The sequence below is a fragment of the Sphaerodactylus townsendi genome, linkage group LG03, assembly GCF_021028975.2.
Source record: "Sphaerodactylus townsendi isolate TG3544 linkage group LG03, MPM_Stown_v2.3, whole genome shotgun sequence".
NCBI lineage: Eukaryota > Metazoa > Chordata > Lepidosauria > Squamata > Sphaerodactylidae > Sphaerodactylus > Sphaerodactylus townsendi.
This window is the reverse complement of record NC_059427.1, coordinates 98,863,621-98,885,192: the sequence shown is the minus strand read 5'-3', so window position 1 is coordinate 98,885,192 and position 21,572 is coordinate 98,863,621. Positions and strand designations below refer to the sequence as shown.

The following is a 21,572-nucleotide window of genomic DNA, read 5'->3' as shown; positions in this document are numbered from 1 at the left end:
GCATCATCCCCAAACAAATTAAAACAGATGGATTGGTGGTCACTGTATCTATAAACAGTGTCATCACAGTTCACTGTCTGCTCTAGGATAGATAGGTGATGATTGTAATGTTAAAACAGCAAATATTCCAATTTTTTAGGCATTGTCCTAAAAGTCAGGCTATTATTTCTGCATCTGTCTCACAGTGATGCCCCAACTATGGTCCTCCAGATGTTCATGGACTACAGTTCCCATTATCTCTGCCAGTTGGCCAGGCTGGCAGGGGCTGATGGGAAGCATGGTCCATGAACATCTGGCAGGCCATAGTTTGGACACCACTGTGTTTAGAGGGTTTGAATTAGAAGGCTTTGCTTGCTTTTCTTCTTGGGTTAGTATGTACTCATTAATCTTGTTCACTTTGGAAAAAATTTGCTGGATTGGTTGTTCATGTATTTCAACAGTAACGAGGGTTTTATTGTTGATGCAAGTAGTTTGAGTGAATGTAACTATTCAGTTGTATGTTTGGCATATGACAGTGTCCAGAGAATCCTAGTATGAACTAGGGCTGCATATAATGACCTAGCTGCCATCTCTGTGATGTGGCTGTATTTTTTTTCCTTGCAGCTCCGTAGGCACAATCATCTTGATGGTTCATGATATATACAGTCCAGTTCATTCCCCTCTTGCTTTGTGGTCTTATACCCATTTAGAAATTGTGGAGAAGAATTTGGCAATATGAACCTAAGGCTATAGCTATACTAAGGTTATACTAGGGCATTGTTTAAGCATATCAGTAGTTTTATTGTACAGGTATATCCAGTTAAAACAGATTTTGAAATTTCAGGAAGGTGGATCTGGAGTACTTCTGAATTGTGTTCAGTGTAGACGTTTATAGGCAAATATGCCAACAGCTGCTTTGATCCAAAGTAAATTTTTGTCATTTTCTTCTACTTTCACTTGTCAGATACATGGTTGCATTTTGAGTCATCATATTTGCATCATCACAATATTAGGTATTCAGTGGCATTCTGTCAATATCAGTTGGATAAATTTTCATTCTTTGGCAATTTCAGTGCTGTATATAAGAATATTTTTAGGTAACCAGGTGTCTTAGGGAGTTTTCATATTAGAATTCTGCAGTACTGGTAGTGGAATAAATTAGATAAAACTTGCTTGAATACAGAAGATTTTTTTTTCTCCGTGCCTTTTCCTAGGCTCATGAAAGATCGGCAAGTGTGTATTATTTGGGAGCAGAAAGCATCTTGTTTCTCTGGGTTACTGCTGCTTGTGAAGACTGGCTTTAGTTTCAGCTGATTGGCTGTGTCTTGTGATTTTTAATCTTCAGCATAATATGTGGACTGTAGGTTCTGCTTGTTTGAAATTGAATTCCTTGTACTATATTAAATGCTTATTAATATTATGGTTTTTGTGAAGTTAAACTCAGAGATGGTGCTGGTACTTGTATAGCTCAGCAGTTACAAATTTTACAGTTGTGTCGTTTCTTTTTTTGATGTTTAAATTTTTAATTTTCTGTGGTCTAGGTTAAATGAATGCTAGATGTCTGAAGGTGCATGAGATAAGAGTTGTCTGAGTTGTCAAGATGCCAGGTTAGCCAAATGGGTGAGCTGTAGAATCACATTAATTTCCCAGCATAGTGAATGACATATGCTGAATCAGAGCCAAGCTGGGGTCTGCTGGTTGATTTATATGTGCAGGGAAATGAGGTGGAAATCAGAGGGTTGCCTGCTGAGGTGGTAAAATGGACCGACCACTTCAGTCTGCACATTTTGGAATGCTCCCCTGAGAGAAGAACTCCTGGAAAATAGAACAGCAGCAGTGCCAAGGGTATGGTGGTGCAGGGGTGCATAGGGGTCTTCGCCACACCTTAGACTGCCTCCACATGCATATTTTTCTCCTTTTAAGTTTTCAAACAAGGAGTGCTCTTTTGTGTGGAGCGTTCTGCAGGAGGTTGTTCTTTCATTGTCCTTTCTACATCTTCAGTGCACTCTTCCCCAAAACTGCAGTTTTCCAACCTTTTTGAGTGCAGTCCAAAAGTGCTATCACACCATCAGAATGGAAAGGTGTGCATATTCATGCTCTGAAAAGGCCCCACCCACAAGATGCCATTTTCCTTTCAACACACCTCACAGTAGTCATTCCTAGGGATGAACTTTTTTTTTCTTTACTTGGTAAATTTTGAGTTTGGCATTAAAAGACCTGAAAATTATCAGTAACACTGAAGAAACCAACTTTGTGATGTGGTGGGGGGTTGCTTGCAGAGAGTTCTGCTGTCTACAAGCAAGCTGAACCAGCTTCCAGTTGCCACCTCCCTCCTGGCTTTGTGAGGGGCGTGGGGAGAGGGCTGCCTGCAGGATCAGGTGGCTTTTTTAGCACCAGGCTAATTCAGCTCTTCCAAAAAACCTGGAGTTTTTAAAAGTTAAATTAAAAAAAACATCGATAAGGGTTTTTCCGGGGCTTTTAAAAGTGATTTGCATTTACCAAATCACCACCCCTACTCATTTCCATATTGTACTACCTTGAAAAAAAGGGAATTGCTATAGACTATAATAATTACCTGCCTTTTTCTGCTTTGTGTATGGTGTATTACTGTAACAGAAGGATAGAGATGCAATTGAAAGGTGTCGCAGTTAAAGAGATAAAATGTCAGAACATTTTGAAGCTATAGAAAAACATTTTCCCCATTTTTTTTCCAGGGGGAAAAGCAAATTTTGCAAAATATTGTTATACATGCAGTATTTACTTTCCTATCAAATCAAAACTTATTTTACTACTTTAACAGGATAAAATGCATCATATCTAACTTAGTGAATAAAATTGTAATATTTGATAGTAAATGTTTTGATTTGGTTTTGCACAAGCAAAATTGCTTATATGCCCAGTTCTTGGACGAAAGCTGCAAGCTGATGCACCCTGTCCTGTCTTAGCACATGCAGCTTAATTTTCTCTAATCGTTTAGGGCAAAGTTTTCAATATAGTTTTCAAGGTTTGTCAGAGGCTTTGGTGTAGTTTCTGCCCTACCTCCTGATCTTTTTTCTCCCTCCTGCAAGGTAGAGCAAGAAACTACTTTTATCCAAATGTGAGGACGTGTGTCACAGTGGTTTGAGAGGGAGAGGAAAAGGTCAGCCACAAGGCAAGTCACAAGAACAACAGAAAGCAGCAACAGTTGAAAAGCAGTGAGAGCCCTGCATGCTCCCCTTCTAAGGATTATGTATTTTTCTAGATACAGAAATTGATTTTGAATTAAGAACTGTATATGTCTACAGCATTCCCACCTTATCTTTAAACACATGTCATTCATTTGGAAAGAGAAAATATTTCATAGGAATTTTTCAGTGCCCCCCAAAATTTTCCATTGAAAATTTGGGGAGGGAGGGAGGACCCTGACAAAAAAAAAAACTGAGGGGGGGGGGATTCCGAGCCCTTCACATTTCTAGTGACAATAGAGTGCAGTTTCTGAATGATTAGGCAATTTTTATGTTTCAGGATACCGATATACATAGCATAACAATGAATATGTTGTCAATACTGCTGTATTTAACTTTTATTAACAGCTCTTTCAGGCTGAGATTGTGAACTGTACAAGATTAAAATTAGTTGCACAGTGTTGTTAAACTCTACTAGAAATTGTATAAAACTTAAACATAATAAAAATTAGCACTATTGAGCATGAGAGCGCTGTAAAAATATTACAGCAGACAGAAATGTAGTTACTGATCTTGTAGTTTCCGATCTGCTAAGCTAACAGAAAGGAGTCTGCCTTTGATTCTGGAGCAAGTTGATATTTTCTCAATAGGACTTATCAGTTCTCGAAGTGAGGCCCACGACATGCAGAATAATAGCACATCTTGGATAATCTCAGTCTTAACAGTGCAACAGCTATGTAGGTCGTCAGAAAATTCAGTTCTACTGTAGGTAAATTACCTAATGTGAATTCACAGCATCTGTTTGGAATGCTAAGGTTAGCTATAACAGGAGGTGAACAAGAGGTAATATTCAAAGATCCAATGTAGAACAAACACACCCAGCATGAAGTTCAGTACTAATTTTATCAAATTGAAATAGCCTCCTCTTCACCTCTGTCTGTGCTTCATGATGACTTTTATTTTGATTTATAATAAGAAAGAGACCCAGGTATATCTACTTACTATCCACCAGCTTCATCCAGGAACTTTTCTAGGTATCTACACGCAGCCAATGCAAAAGACCTCTGTGGATGTCTGGTGCTGGAAAAATATTTCTGTCTTAACTTAAAGGCACACAGACAGACTCTGGATTCTAATGAGTTCTGGGTGAATTGCATTCTCAGCGTTCTTGCAACGCAGGATGGTACACCAGCAGTGTGGAAGAGATATATTAAAAGTAGGTACACCAGCAGTGTGGAAGAGATATGTTAAAAGTACGTGATCAATGGATTCTGAACTTATGCAAAGTTCTGCACCAAATAAGGCTGCCATAGCACTGCTATACAATTAAAACTAAATCTGCTTATGTTTCTCATGCTAATACTGCACAGAGCTTACGATCATTCTTTGATTAAAACGTGTTAAGGTTTCTGTAGCTAATAGCAAAATCATACTGCTTAAGCCAGTGGTTCTCAACCTGGGGGTCGGGACCTCTTTGGGGGTCGAACGACCCTTTCACAGGGGTCGCCTAAGACTCTGCATCAGTGTCCTCCATCTGTAAAATGGATAAATATTAGGGTTGGGGGTCACCACAACATGAGGAACGGTATTATTTCTATTTATTTTATTTATTAGACCTGATAGATCGCCCAACCCCCGGAGGGCTCTGGGCGGTATTAAAGGGTCGCGGCATTAGGAAGGTTGAGAACCACTGGTTTAAGCTAAAGCAGGGGGAACATAGTTTTTGGAGAGTGTGGGTATCTTTGGAATTCTGATACACAAGGTGGGCTCATCCCAAATGACTCCTGCAGGAGATGGAACCAATCATACTAATGTGTTGAGCTTACTTTCAGTCACATAGGCCCCTTCTGCACACGCAAAATAATGCGTTTTCAAACCACTTTCACAACTGTTTGCAAGTGGATTTTGCCATTCCGCACAGCTTCAAAGAGCACTGAAAGCAGTTTGAAAGTGCATTATTCTGCATGTGCGGAATGAGCCATGGTGAAGATTCTTGAGCTGTGGCGGCAGCTGTGGTTGAACAGTTTTTTCAAAAAATCTGCATGAGCTGTCCAGTGACATGTTAGAATGGCAAAAGTCCTATCAGGCCCCATCCACTTTCTAAGTGCCATGGTGCCCAGTGACACTGTATTAGCGGACCCCTGAGCTAAAACAACTTTTCAAGTTCTGTTTATGACATGTTACAGTTGGGCAGCACCTTAGGCCTGTTCACACTGAAGGTAGGGAAGCATCATGCATTTATCGCTTTGCCTCCTGTAGTCAGTACACTGTACTTGTGCTTATTGCAAAATTCTAGTTGAGCTTGTTGGTGGCAGTGAGACTGCTTGCCATCGTGCAGAGAAAAATAAAATTTTCAGGTTCACAGAAATTATTGGTTGACATCAAGTAATCTAGCCTTGGTGCACTTGAACTGAGCAGGTATCTAAACACTTTGGAAGATTCTATTCTTGGTGCCAGCTACTTGGTATAAGCAGTTGTTTGTTTTCTGCATTCATTCCCTTTACTATATTTTCTTACCTCTCTGCCTGACTTTAGTTTTTGCATATCTGGTCTTCTCATTATTACTTTATTAACGAAACCTAAGCTTTTGAACAGTACCAGGCTCTTGATTAGCTTTGTGTACCTGGAAATGGCTTCTGGGTGTGGGGCTATGGGCCAGATTCAATGAAATATGTCTGTTCGTATTGGTTTTATGGGCTATGGGATTCTATCAGTCCCTTCTACATCAAAGAAAAGTGAAAAAAATTATTGTAGCAAAGATCAGTGTGGCTTCTGGGTCATGAATTTAACAACAAGGTAGCCTTGTGAATATATTATAGTAAAGTAAAAATCCTACTTTAGCACTTTGCATTTGTTGACAAAGGTGAAACAGATATATTGCTTTTAAAAAAATGTTACAGCAAGTTTGAAGGTGGGATTTTTTTCATTTTTCTATTGCACCCATCTGTCCCTCTACAAAGAACTTTGGAGTTGGGGGTTCCTTGGGAATTGCTATAAATACAGTATGGCAGAGAATTACAGCAATATGGTTTCTGTAAATACAATATGCTGTAAATACAATATGGTTGGGGCAGAGAATTAAACACCTCTGCGTACTGCATCCTGTGCTGTTAGTCAGGACCAGGCCTCAAGAAGCAGCAAAATACCTCCCATAAACTCACACTCTCAGAAGTTTTTTAGGATCCAACTTAGTGTGACCTTTCAATGACTTTTGTTTGATTCAGTTAAGAGTTTTGTTTTACATCACAGGTGGTGTAAGTTATACTTTGAATACTTGCTTTGTTGTAATTATCTCTCTCTGTGTGTGTATTTAAAAGCTTATGTTTTTAAAAACAACAAAAAGATCTATATTGCTGGTATATAAATTTTTCAATGAAAAAATTACAACAAGCCTTGTCCTTAAGCACAGTAGATCCATATTTTATACCTTTGTTCCTACTTTGGCTATCTGTAAAGGTAGTGTTGTTGGTCATGTTCCTGAAATGTCATCCTCTAAAACATCACCTGTGGTTCACAGAAGTCATTGTATTTTAAATGGTACAATGTTAGGGTTTTTGCTGTAGTGGGCTGCCCAGTGTTCAACCTGCTTTGTCTTTAGCATTTTATATACATTAAGGACATTGTTGGTCACATGCTTTTAAGTAATCAGTTGCTGGGTTGCACCAATTATTGCCACTCTATAACTGAACTGTCGGGCTGAGCTGAAATACACCCTCCCCTCAGAGTACTGTTGTCTGTGAACAAGGACTTCTCTTTTCAGTAATTTTTAAAGGATCACCTAAATGCTTGAAACACTTTGTCATATTTACTGGTGGCAGTAGTCACATAAGGATGGGAAGCATTGCTGTCACCATATTGTGACTCTGCCCACTTTAGATGTCATCGTGTGGTCAAATCTCATTTGGTATATGGTGGTGTCATAAAGCTATGTGAAATCATTGCTTCATTCTTTTATTCTGGTATAATTCTTCAAAGAATAGAAGTAAAAAAGGAGCACCCACCAGTCTTAATTTGCTCCTAACAGGAAGAACCAAGTGAGTATTGCGTGTATATGTTACTGAAATCCTTGAGTGAGCCAAAAAAGCTTGGTTCAAAAGCTCTGGGCTATTTTTTTACATACTTGAGAATATTGGTGGTGGAGGAGATGAATAATTGAAGATTGTTGCATATATGATTGTGCTTTGTCACTTCCAGAAAATGGTTTTGTAATGGTTTTGTTACTTTCCAAGACAGTTACAGATAACAAAAGTGCCCACTATATTACTCACTATATTACTCATCGCTGTTGCTTATATCACTGTCACCCATAGGGATTTGGTTAAAATTGTTGTTAATTCATCGGATTCTCTAAAAAATATTTTAAGAACTGCATCTGCAAAGAGTTTTGTAACAAATGAACTAACAAAATGAGATGATCAAGGTGAAAAGATGCTAATAACGTCTGCTTCTTTGCAGGTGGTATGGTCAAGAGAAAGATTACAATGTTCTAGTCATGGATCTTCTTGGGCCCAGCCTTGAAGATCTCTTCAACTTCTGTTCTCGCAGATTCACAATGAAAACAGTACTTATGTTAGCAGACCAGGTATGTGCATTTCTAACACAAGGGAAATTATAGTGCTTGAAAGTGCTGTTTGCATCATTCTTCCAAGTAGGTCAAGCTGAATAACTTTATATTTCATGTACTCTAGTGAATATTTGACCCACATAGGAACAAAAAAGGAAACGTTAATGGTAGTCTCTAGTACAAGGGCAGCATTTCAGAAAATGATTGACACAGCCATTCAAGCATCTACATTAGGCTTTTTCTTCATAGTTACCCTTATTTGTAGTCTTGCATTCAAAATGTTAATGAGAAGAAGGAAGTTCAATGGATAGGCAGTTACAGTAATGCCAGTACATACATTCCCCACTCTGTAGTGACAGCTTGCTATTATAGCCATATCTCCAGCGAGGCTTGCGAATGAGTGCGTCTTGCATTTAGAGTAAAATGGGTAGGCAACCTATGAAGCCTTATACTGAAGGGCACATCCCTTTCTACCCTCCCCTACTAGGCTCTGGGACATCCCCACATACACTGTGATAAGACTCCTTGTGACCAAGGAATCTGAGGTGGGGGAAATTGTCTTGAAGCCAAAAGTGTCTCTAGCTATCTGATGGGCATGATCTGAGCTTGAAACAGAAAGCAGACCAACATGATTTTTGTTCCCCCAGGCATCTCCCATCAGGCTGCATCTAAACTTGGAAGCACTTCTGCAGTCTCACTTCACTTTTGTTTGCATGAGTTGTGATTCTATTTGCATTTTAACCCCCCTTCAAAGTTTTCTGCAAACCTAGGGGCCCACTGTTTGTAGAAGTATTGTTTCGGGATCCTTTTATGCATATTTATTTATCTTCAAATTTATTTACCGCCCTTCCCCTAAGGACTCTGGGCGGTGAGCATCAGAATAAATATCAATACAAGGAGCAATGATAAACAATAAATAAATAATACAGTCTCCTTGAGCCATAACATCATTAAAACCATAAAATACAGCATTTCCTATCTCTTGATCTGTACTCTGGGGCCATGTTCAGAATGAGAGATGAGCTACTGTTAACTATTTCTGCATATTCTTACACTATTTCTGCATATTTTACACTATGATTGCCACCCAAGCCATTTCCTGTGGGTATTAACACTGGTCAAATGGGTGTTTTCTCTGTAGCATCTAGAAGCCATTGATCCGTCTTTTGAGTGGTCCACAGTATCTATAAAATTCTCTTCCAACACTGCATTTCAAGCACATCAGCTTCCTTCCTGTCAGTTTTCTTCATTGTCCAATTTTCACATCCAAACATAGTAATAGAGAATACTATGGCATGAATTAATTTGATCTTGGTCGCCAGCAACACATTCTTACACTTAAGAATCTTTTCTAGCTCCTCCATGGCTGCAGTTTCTAGTTTCAATCTCCTTCTGATTTCTTGGTTGCAATCTCCCTTTTAGTTGATGATGGAGCCAAGGAATTGAAAATCTTAAACGGCATCAAAATCTCAATCTGCATCATCACCCTTCAAAAGTTGCGCAGTTCCCCAATAGTCATTACTTAAATCTTGATGGTTAAAGGTAATTGTAGGAAGATGATCTCAAAAGGATTATTAATTGTAGAATATTTGTTAAATTTAAGAATATCTGTAACTCTTATATAAATAGTTTGCCTGTTGGAGGATGATTGCCCCCTGGCTTATTCTGGAATAAAATTGTCAGTCTAAGAAGTTGCTTGACTCCTTTCTGATTTTGCTGCAGCAGACTAGGTTTTCTAGGTAGAAGTAGTTGGGTAAAATTGCACAGTAAATAGAAACATTAATGTAATATCCACTAAAATGGCTGAGTAAATGCTCCTTTGCAGGTTAATGTGAGAATGGCAATTGCAATTCAGAAAATATCTGAATATGTGGACCTGGAACTTATGGTCTTGTTCTCTGTGCTCTTCTTTCTGGCCATTGGGGGAAATGGTCCCCTCTTCACAATGGCACTTTGGAGGTCCTTGAATAACATTGCTCTTGCAAAAATGCCTAGTATGAAAAGAATGGCACTTCACCGCAGAGGGCAGCCTCTCCATTAGCCCAAGAGGAAAACTTACAGAACGAGGACATAGGATCCAAGCCGCAGAATTTAGAAAGCATTGATTGATCTGTGGGGGACTAGAAAATCTTGACTTTCCAGTCTAGCTTCTGGTGTAAAGTCCAAATTCTCCTTGTTTTTCTACTTTCCTACTGAGTCAATAACATGAATGACCCTGTACATAATGAAGCCTTTAAACATATTCAGCTTATTTATGAAGAAACTCAATACTATTGATCTCTGGAGAGTGAGTTTCTTGACAGTAGCCAGCCTTCAAAGGAAGTTAATTCTTTAGTAGTGTTGGCTGCTTTGGGATTACTTGAGAATAACTGGCTACAGAATTGTTACTTATATTTTTTATCATAGGTTATTGCCAAACTGTGCTTAAATATGTCTGAAAATTGCTGGTACTCAAATTTAAGTCTTGACCATTTTCTTCTATTTACAGATGATCAGTAGAATTGAATATGTTCATACAAAGAATTTTATACACAGAGACATTAAACCAGATAACTTCCTAATGGGTATTGGGCGACACTGTAATAAGGTTAGTTTAATATTTTTTTTGCATGAAAGAGCAAAAAGAGAATGCCTCAAGAAAGTTAGCTCATGAAAATGCTGTGCAGCTTGAGTTAATCGCTTGTAATTGGTAAATGTGGTTATTTGCCAAGAGTTGGAAATATGTCATACTGCTACAGTCCCAATTTTTGTCCATTTTAATTTTGAAACTGAAGGATACCTATCATTTTGGATAACAAACTTCTGAGTGCCCAATTTCACTCTATTGAACAATATTGTTGACTATTCCAAGTCAATGAATTGTAGTACCACTACTTGTGATATACTGCAATTTCCTGTTGTGGATTGCATTTATGCCACCATGGTTGAACCTCAATTGCTAGTTTCAAAAATCTCAAAATTGGCTGTCACCAATGTATTATGAGACCACTGGCTCATAATAGTAACTTACATGCCTGTTGATGTAACTGCTTTCTGTACTTCCATAGGCTTGTGGAAGTTCAGAGTGCAGTTGAAGATGTAGTGGTAGATTAAGTATTACAGACCTAAACTATTAACATTTTTACTGAATGTTAAGTGTGGGCAGAATGGGCTGATTAATTAATTTTAGGTAGAGATGCATGTTCCCTTTTGAAACTTTATTAGAAAATATATTTTTTAAAATAAATAGCTTGTGGGAATCAAATTTGCTAAACTACCTGGAGCTCGGGCAGACAGGCAGCATTGGCAATGCAGTAAGCATGCTGTAAAATAGAGGTTCATGAGTGCAGGACAAATGTATGCGATTATACTTTTATTGGGAACAAGATTCCCATGTGGGTCCTTACTAGGCCATCAGAATGTTTACTCTTTAGATACTACTAGCTATAAAATGTTTACCTTTGTTTGCCTGTATGAATGCCAACTTGGGGCCATTACTTTAGAACAAAAAAATTGAATTCTGGTTAACGGAATTCAGAACATTAGCTTAGAAGAAATTTTGGAGAGGTGTGGAGCTATGAAATAAAAGGTGAAACATTTTTCTACAGTCTTATTTCTGTTAACTTTCATTTATCTGTAAATTTCAGTCTCTAATATTCTGTTTCCATAATGCAAAAAAATTCCATTAACTTTCCAGCAAGAACTGGAAGGTATAACCAGGAAAATTAAGTCAGTGCTATTTTACAATTTATCTTCTCCTTTGTGAGAGATACCTTTCTCCACACTCCTGAAAGTTACAGTGAACTGGTGTTACAGCTCCTTCTTTTTCTTAAGTGGCCTGGAAAATGCTGTTGTGCTTGAGTAGGTAAAAGATGTACGTGGTGGATTCTGTGTTTCACTCCAGGGTACCACTTAGGGCCAGTGCCAGATACTTAACTAGTGGGCACCTGCTTTCAATTTAACTTTCCAAATAATGCTGGACATAGGAGTATAAATCCCTTGGTTTAATCTAAGCAGAATTTAAACAAATTTTGCTTCTGGTCTGTGTAAACTGCTGCCCTTCTTTAGAAAGGTTTGCTTTTAGATGTAGTTTGCAGTTCTCTTCCTTTAGCAGAAGTGTACAGTTCTATTTTTTGTATTTTCCATACATTGTTTTAAGTCACTGCAATTATAAAAGGTCAGGACGAATGGTAATCTTGTTCCAGTAACTTTTTAAATTATCAAGTAATTTGACATGTAGTGATATCAAATTGGAATGCTGAATTTTTCAAATTGATTCTTAATTTCTTGGTTTGGAGTGACTTTACTCCCTAGCATAAGCTGATCTTTGAGCTCTGCTAGAGTAAGCCCTGCATGCTTATGAAAGGAAACTTAAGGTGACTAAATGCCTTCTACCTCTTCCTTACTGAAGATTAACTTCCTACATATCTTTTGGGGGAAGGGCAGTCTGTGGAGCCAGCAGATACTTTTGTATAAGTCCAATTTTTTTTTTGTGAAAGCCAAATGTTGCCATTGCTATCCCTGTAAAAGGCAGTGTTGTTTTGAAGTGGCCCATGCTCAAAATTTACTTTGCCACAACTTCCAAATTTTTTTGTTCTAATATTATCTCTTCGGGAAACTGTAGTGCTTGGTGGAAGAAGGATGGCATTTGGCTACCCTATTCTTTCTCTAACGCCTCGGTGTTGCCTGTCTGCGCCAGCCATTGTTGCAATGTAAGCAATACTGTTTGATGCACTGCCACCCTCTATTGTTTGTTCAGTGTTTAGAATCTCCAGTGGGGAAGAGGAAAAGAAGCATGACTGTTAGTACTTCTCAGGACCCATCTTTCTCAGGATTAAACCAGGTCTGAAACTGTCTCCTATTCCAACCTCAATCCCAAACTCATATGCTTTTTTTGTTTTGTTTTGAGAAACATGTAGACTTGCAAAAAGCACCTTATGTTGGCATTATTCAGACATACTTGGCAAACATGTAACATTACTAAGATCTTTTTTCCTTGCGGCGCTTGTTTAAACTGTAAGGTTCTTTTTCTTTCCATTTACATGTGAACTAAACTAGATGTTTAACTGTCAATATATTTTATGTGGTGTTCCAGAGGAATGGCCTATGTTCTGAAATGTAATGAAAAGGTAGAAGCAGGATATGCAGTTCAGGATGATATGTGCCTATTAAGCGTGCATGCTCTGCATTTGGAGGTGGGAGGTTTTGTAGTGATTATTCAAACAGTTCCTTCACAGTACAATGTTTGGGGAGGCGGGAGGAATGCCTTTCAGGGTGAGATTTGGCAGTCGTGGCCCACTATACTTTCTGGTGTATTTAGTGGTTTTAATACTTTATCTGAATGTATAATAGAGACCAGATAAGAACATCTTTTGTAAATATTTCCATTGGTGCTCTTAACATCAACTATTGAGCATAGATGAGAGAACTGAGCTGCAAGGCAGTTACAGAGAACTTTCTATTCTGAAGTTGTGCTGTATACCAAATGTATTTGCGATGGACCATTATAAACAATTCTTTGCTGTCTAAAAAGGAAGCCAGAACTTTGACCTTTGCATAAAACTATCCACTAAAAAGGAAGGAGGCGTTAAGCTTCAAAAGTACGCTGGTGCTCATAAGTATTTTGGTGGTTTGGCCAGTAATTGTGATGGTAGAGAATAGATAACAGAGACAAATAATCCTGTGGTCAGCACCACTTCCCTCATTTTAAATGCATCATTTGACAGGTGTGCATGACAGATGGGTTCAGCTGCTGTTGTTGCAGTTCCATTTACAACATAAGCAGCTCTGTTAAGAGGAATCTTGCTTCCCTGCCTGATAACATCTTTCCTTAGTAGAGAAAGGCATACTGCAAGTCTGGTATCCGACAGACATTAAACAATGAGAAGGGGCATAGTAAAACAAGAAAAGGTAGTGTAGGAGAAGACTTTCAACTGCTTCAGGTGGGAGACCCTCTTGGAGTAGATCAAGAGCTCGGGCTTCCCATTGCATTTATTATTACTGAAGAAGCATGCATTATCATAATTTCAGAAGGCTGCCAAAGGAATTCCCATCCATTTTAAGTGGAAACTTGTTCAACTTGATCAGCGAATGGTATCTATTTTGCTTGATTAGGTTTTTTCAAAAGGAGAATTTTCAAAATTATCCTATATTTCCTACATTTCATGGTCCCTCAACCACATTTATATTTTAATGCCCCCTACTTAAAATAGCAGCATAGTGATGAACTCTGAAGGAACAGGTAATTTCCCTGTAAGTTTTCTAGAATATAATAGTGTTAGTCTTTAAAGACATTGTAATATTAAAATAATTATGAAACCGTCAGGCACTATAAGACAAGCCAATAATCATAGTTCGGTTTATGCTAGAGTGAACATTTGAAGTTCCTGCTAAACCATTGCTTGAGATTATATGGAGATTAGGTTTTCCTAATTTGGATCAGCTATTTTGAGTTTTGGAATTTTCTTCCAATGACCCAACTGTAATGGCTAGGTAACTTCCACTAAAGCTGCCTATGACTTGTGCAGTTTGCGTAATTATTTTTCAATTCTGCCCTTATTTTTGGATCTGGCCATTCCTTAACTTCTCTGTGGGAACCATAGAAGCCCATTGACTTGAAAATAAGAAAATACTTTTTTTTCAAAGACAAAATTAGTCTGAAAATGACAACTGCTTTGAATCTTGTTTTTACAAAGTACATGGAGTTTTTATATCAAAATTAACTTTCATGTTCTGTATTGTGTTCTAGGGGAAGCAGTCTTTTACTTCATTGTTCTATTTGGAATAGAGAGTCATAATAATGGACAAGTATAGTCAGCATAATTGGCACTTTTCCAGAGTTAAACATATATTAAACTAACTCATTTGTCTGTCAGTTCTAATGTTCTCTATAGCAGCTAAGCTCAGTGAAAGTTGTCTCTGACCACATGGCTTGAACTTAATGCATTCCATGGTAGTATAATGGAAATTTGAGAATGATTAGCAATCAGTGTTGAACTGTGCTTTGCTGGATCTTTTCATAACCAACACAGTATCACCAATGTAGCATTCTGAAAAAGGCAAATGGATATAATTAATGCCAATAACAGCAAAGCAAACTTAGCAAAAGTTCTCTTCTCTTTCTTACTAATTAGGATAATAGAAAAGTGTTGAAATTATAAATATTAAATAAGCCGAAGACTAAATCTCATTTTGAATAGCATTGTTTAAAACTTTCCTTTATTCTATTGGGGAAGATTTAGGATTGTTTGAATACTGTCTCTGTTAATTGATATGCTAGTTTTTCCTTCGGCTGAAATTCCAATTTTGCTTTGAGGAATATAAATAAATAAACGCTTCAAGGACATGGGTGTGGTTTCCAGTTTAATTGTCTGGAGACTTTAATCTATTTCATTTTTTCCCTTTAAGTTATTCCTTATTGACTTTGGTTTGGCCAAAAAATACCGGGACAACAGGACAAGGCAACACATACCATATAGAGAAGATAAAAATCTCACTGGTACAGCCAGATACGCCAGCATTAATGCACATCTTGGCATTGAACAGAGGTGAGTGTCCAAGGCCATTTCTTTACTGATGATGAGAGGTATAATAAACATTTGTGATCTTAAAAAACATTTCCCTCTTTATCATACACACATTATCTATCGGTGGACAAAATTATTGACATCCAAACAAACATATCCTTGAAAATATTTTGTATATGTTTACAGTATGCACAGGAGTGATCAATGTAGATTCTTGTACGGTCTTTACACAGTTCCTAGAAACCATATTGACCTCAAATCTTAAAGAATTTCACTCATTCAAAATGTGAACATTTCAGGGTTTTCCCCTGGCCTTCGCATTTTTAATTCAAAGTCATCTTGATGAAGTAGTGTAGTTCTGTCTTTCTATTGTCTCTCGTAATCAAGTGTCAGTGTATTTGTACTTCCTTACTCTCGTCCTTTAAATTCTGTGATTGGTTGTAGCATTCTTCTATTTGGAAACATAACTGAGCAGTACTCTGAAACAGAGCTTGAAACATCAGAAACACTGAAGCCTGCTTACTACGTACATCTTCCCATTAAGCAATCTGACTGCTCATTCTTGGATTCAGTCAGCTAGATTTGTATCTAGCACCTACTCATTTAATTGCTGTAGAGTTGGTGAGACAGTTGGACTAGTTTGTCTTATGGTTGAATAAAAACTTCCTTGATGGACTATCTAGTTTACCACCCTGGTTTCCACAGTGGCCAGTCAGTCGGCTCAGAAGACCTACAAGCAGGAAAAGATGTTTTTTAAAAAAACCCTCCATATCACACAGCCTCCAGCAACTACTTCTGAACATGGAAGTTCCAGCCAGCCATTGTGACTTATAGTCATTGAATGTTTATCTTTCAAGAATTTGTTGAATTCCCTTTTAAAGCCATCCCAGCTAATGGCTATCACCACACCTTGTGGCAGTGAATTCCACATAATTATGTACAATAAAGCTTTGTTCATCATTTATGGGAAATCGGAATTGCCAGGTAAACATATGTATTGAATGCTGAAACATTTATCTGTCTGTCGTATTACTCAGTAGAATCTACAGCAACCTCACCAGAAACATCATGGGGACAGCCCCCACACCCATTGGGATGCTTTTTCCCCCTCCCTCCCATGCAGTTATGGAGCCATCATATACATTAAGTAGGCAAGTGGTCCAGATGTCCTCCAAGAAAGCGGACTTCTGACAATTTGAGGCAGGTTGAGAAAAAGGATGCAGCAGCTGGTAGAAGTTAAGCAATGGCCAGAGGCATCAAGCTAGCTGGCTGGAGAGTCAGGAGTGTGGTACATGCCTGAAACCATAGGGGAATGGGGACTGAGGGGGGAAGCTTGCCCATTAGGGCAAGTGCCAGATAATAAAACTTTTACTGTTTAGATATCTAATTAAGCCTATTGGTCTGATGAACTGTGTTAAATAGTAGTGATGACATGATTTTACATTTTTTCTGCAAGTCTGGCCAAAATGGCTTGCACCCTCCCTGCCTACTGAAACATTGAAAATTGGCTAACAGTTTTAGCTTTTAAATCTCATTAAAACAGTGCTTGACGAGTATCAGGCATTGGTTCACTGTGGCAGCTAGTATTTCAGCAGTCATTTTAATATACAGTACGTCAGCAATTCTCAGAAGTACAAAGAGTTGAATCTAATCAGTTTTTCATCTAATAAAAAGAAAGAATCCTCTTTGGCCATCAAAAAGAGTTTGGAATTATGGGAGCTACATGGACAACTGGAATGAGAACTGAAATTTGCTTGAATTTCTTGTCATTGCTTGTTTATGTGTAAATTTAAGTTTACACTGTTCCTTAGTGATAGATGAATTTCTTTCTTAACCAGTTACTTTCTTTACTAGCTCTAATATTCAATTAAATAGAGAGTTTCCAAGCAATAATGTAATTATGAGAAATTCGGGAGATTTGAGACTAGAGGTTTGCTTTTTGTTATGGGGATGGCAACCATGGTTACTCCTCTATTAATCTCTTTTACTCAAGCTTCTGTAACATTATGAGAAACTCTGGTAGCAATAGTTAGAACCTTTGGTCATGAAAATAGAAAACCCTGAATGCTGGAAAACGAGCCTGGCTCCCAAATTTTTGAGCTGGCTCCTACAGCCAGAGAAAATTTTTCAAGGCCGGTGGTAAGTTTTCAAACAAATATAGGTGTAATGTTTTAAATATATAATTGTCTTTTCCTTCACAGTCGTCGTGATGATATGGAGTCACTAGGATATGTATTGATGTACTTCAACAGAACCAGCTTGCCATGGCAAGGGTTGAAGGTATGCCACACTCTTTTCTTTAGAGTTCTGAAATACCTTTTTTTTTTAAGTATGGAAGATTTAGCAGTAATTTTTTTAAAAAAATTCAGTAATTTACATAATGCTAGAAAAATAAGGTAATATTTTAAATAATTTTTAAAAAGAAGGCAGAAATGTCATGTACAACATGCAGTTTTTGGCAGTGCTTTATATCCTATATATTAACCTAACATGATTGATTTGCAGCATAACAGTCCTAACAATCACAGACTATATGGGGCAGACCTTTTGTCCATTGAAAAATATAGCATTTTCTGTAGACAGGCAAGGGAAGCACAGAAACTTGAGCAGCTACACAGGAAACTGTACCTTAAACAAATCTTGTCACACCCTGTTATCTTACTCTGGAAAAGCACTGATGTGGCAGTTGTGAGGCATGGGTTTGAGTTCCAGGAAGTGGGATAATGGCTAGGCAGCGAAGCTCCCTTTTTGCTTAGACAGATACAACCAGAGGCTGGGCTGGAACCCATAGTTCATGCATTCAAGTAGTTCTACTGGATTTTTACTGTTGTGATTCTATGGTTGCATGGTTTTTATTGTAACCCGCCCTGAGACTGTGGTAAAGGGCAGGGAACAAATGTAAATGGATAGAAAAAATAGAAATAGTTAGGTCCAGCCCCCTTCACTACAGGCAGGGCTGTGTAAATTTTTGTAAGTTCTCCTGGGCACTAGGTGACTGGATCTTCTAGTTTGGATAGCTCTGCTGCTGCAGTCAGAGACTGCAGAGAGAACAAACACTAGCCAAAGTGCCCAATGTCTCTGAGCAGAGTTGAAAAAAAAAGAAATTCGCCCGACCAAGCTTCTTGGCTTTGGGTGTGAGATCTGGCCAGGGCAGGGCCCTCCAAAAGCTCCAGAGACATCCATTGCCAAACCAAATCCCCAACTGGAGCCCTGGGGAAACCTGAAACCTTGTTGGAGCAGAGGGCCAGAGTAAGATCACCTTCAGCGGGCAGTACAAGAGTCAATTGCGAGTAAGATAGCAACCTAGGAGAACTGGCTCAAACTCCCAGACCCCTAATCCAACATCTAAGAGGAGTTTTTGGCCAGGACTATTTCAGTTCAGGCCCATTTTTACCCCCAAATGCCCTTCAAGGGGAGGGACAACTCAGAACCTGGGTGCTGTAAACATAGTGCCCATAGCCCTGCTTCCCACTTTTTCTCTCTCCACAAGAGTGGCCAGCTCAGCAGTTGTGGTTCCCAGACCCAATTACCACAACCTACCTGGAGCTCCATTTTCAGCATAGCAACCTGGAAACCATTAGATTCCTCCCTCCTGGGTGGGGGGGATTTGCCAGTGGCAAGTCTCCAAGTTCAGAGGGCTTACATTAATTCACTGCAAGCAAAGAGGAGTCTGCCCATATATCTCACGCAGAACTTCACCTGGCTACCATAACAACTTGGGAGAGAAAGCCTCAGACAGGGACGCTTCCAGTGCCATTGAAAACCCCTAGCCCCAAAAGGTGCAAAAACAGCAGGCACAATTTCCAAAATGACCACAACAATCCTGGGACAATTCTCCACCCCACAGATTGTCATTATCTATTACAAATAGTTCAGTCATTACAAAATAGGATTTCAAAATACTTGTCCTTACTTGTGCCGGAACTCTCCAGTACAAAAATTAGAACAGCAAGCAAAAATCTTGTGGGAAGAGGTAAATTGCTTCATAGAAATTGGAGGGTGGGGGCGTGAACAAGTCCCAGAGAAATTCAAAGGGGTATATTCCCCTCCATGTGTAGTACTCAAAAGGTTGGAGATGGAGAATGATATTAAATCTAAAGAGACTGACCAGATAAGTAAAAAAGAGAGCATTCCAGGTGGAATCTCTAAAAAACCATCCCTCAGACTGTCCAAAGACACAACTAAATGACACCCCTGGATTTGAAAGAAGCATACCATCTCATACCAATCCATCGCTCCTCCAGAAAACACCTTGTTTTTGTTGGGACACCATTTCCAATACATGCCCCTTCTCTTTGGCCTGTTCTCCCCACCGAGTGTGTTTACAGAGATCCAAGTCACTCTGATAGCTTTTTTGTGCCAGCAAGGAATTAACCTGTTCCTTATCTGGATGACATATTCATCAGATAACCGTTGAAGCAACAACTAATTAAGGATGTACAAACCACCATTTACACATTTACCACCCATGGGTTCCTCACCAACCATCAGAAGAGTCAGTTGACTTCCTCAAAGAACCTGATTCACCTGGGGGATGACCACTGACACCATCAAGGGAGAAGTCTTCCTTCCCCTAAAAAAAGCAACCAAAATTTTCACAGACATTAACAATCCTGTGTAGAAAGCGAACAGTGGATGTTATGGAACTTTCACAGATATTGTGATTGCTGATATCCGCAGTAGAGACAGTTCCCTGGAGTAGATTTCACACAAGAACACTTCAATGGACATGATTACCCTACCAAAGCATGATAGGCTGGAACAAACACAATAGAATTCCATTACTTTTCAAACTGAGAAAGTCTCAGTTTTGGTGGACACAAGCACACAACTCAGGGATTGTTGTCCTCTGATCAGCACATAAGAGGAAGAGACAACATTCAAGCAGACTGGCTAAGCCGGACCACAGGAATCCATGGAGAATGGATGCTGAACAAATCAGTTCAGGGAAATAGTATACAAATTCAGCTTTCCAATGATGAACTTATTCGCATCCAGCAAAAATAATCAGGGACCCAGATACTTATCAGGATTCAAGAACGAAAGGGATAGATGCCCTTTTGGCAAAATGGCCGGGGAGCCTCCTCTATATCTTCCCCCCAATTGCTCTGTTGGGAAAACTACTCAGCTGAATAAGGAAGAAGAAAGCAACAGTAATAGTAGCAGCACCATTCTGGCTGAGGAGACATTGGTTCTCGGAACTCATTCAGATGTCTCAGTACTCCCTGTGCATCTACCTCAAATAGGACTTATTTTAACAGAAACCAGTACTACAGCAGGACCCAGCCTGGTATTTGAAAGGACTGTCCTAAAAGAAGCAGGCTTCTCAGAAGAAATCATATGGATTATGGTTCAAGCCAGGAAACCCTGTACCAGGAGGATTTATAACCATACACGACTAGTCTTTAAAAGATGGCCCAAGGAAAATCAAGTTGCCCCAGAATCTCCACCTGTTAAGGACATTATACATTTCTTTTTGGAAGGCTGGAAAAATACCCTGAAGGACCAAATGACAACTCTTATCTGCGATCCTGTCAATGAAAGGGATGAGAACTCTATCAAGTAACAGTTTCATCAAGAAATTTCTGAAAGGAACAACTCAACTAGTACCTCCAGTTCATCACCAATTTCCCACGTGAAATCTGAACAAAGCTCTACAATCATTAACAAAACTGCCTTTTGAATCTCTGAAAACCATAAAACTAAAATTCTTATCTTGAAAAGTAGCCTTCCTAGTAGCCATAATATCTGCTGGTCTCAGAACTGAGTGTACTATCAATGAGGAGGGAGTGGTGCATTTTTCACGAAGACTGTAAGCTGAAGAACAGATCCTTCCTTTACACCAAAGGTGGCACCTAGTTTCCACATAATTCAACAATTAAACTTCCCGTCTTGGCCCGTCACATCCAAAGGAGAGAATCTGGCACAAGCTGGGCATCAGGAAAGCCTTAAAAATTTGCCTGGAAAGGACAAAAGATCTTTGTCAGTCAGATGCTCTTTTCATATTATATGGTCCAGATAAAATAGGGAGAAAGGCCTCAAAGACATAAATAGCACAGTGGGTCAAACTGCATGAAACAGGCCCATGAAGCCCAAGGGCTGTTCTGCCCATTGGGCATTTATGCCTACACCACCAGGGCATCCGCCACCTCAACTGTGTTTATGATAGAAGATATTGGCCAATAGAAGAAATTGAGCTGCAATATTGTCTACACTTTCAACCTTCTTTAAACATTACAGACACGGTGTACTATAAAAAGAAAGCAGAAGGATTTAATATATTTCATGTAGCTATGATACATTATTAGTTTAGATGGTGGAGCCCCACTGCTGTAGGATAGCACCTTGGACTTACTATGA

General features: G+C 38.9%; 1 protein-coding gene across 8 annotated transcripts in view; it reads left to right on the top strand.

The window, feature by feature from the left end:
- CSNK1A1 (casein kinase 1 alpha 1) overlaps positions 1–21,572 on the top strand; it is a 50,564-nt gene that overhangs the window by 8,065 nt on the left and 20,927 nt on the right. For 7 of the 8 annotated variants that reach the window (XM_048490655.1, XM_048490650.1, XM_048490654.1 and 4 more), the window contains exons 3-7: positions 7,599–7,725; positions 10,196–10,294; positions 12,446–12,529; positions 15,094–15,233; positions 17,414–17,492. In XM_048490655.1, coding sequence (XP_048346612.1) covers positions 7,599–7,725; positions 10,196–10,294; positions 12,446–12,529; positions 15,094–15,233; positions 17,414–17,492 — 529 coding nt within the window. The remainder of the gene's footprint in view (positions 1–7,598; positions 7,726–10,195; positions 10,295–12,445; positions 12,530–15,093; positions 15,234–17,413; positions 17,493–21,572) is intronic. The other variant, XM_048490656.1, reaches the window with a different exon arrangement.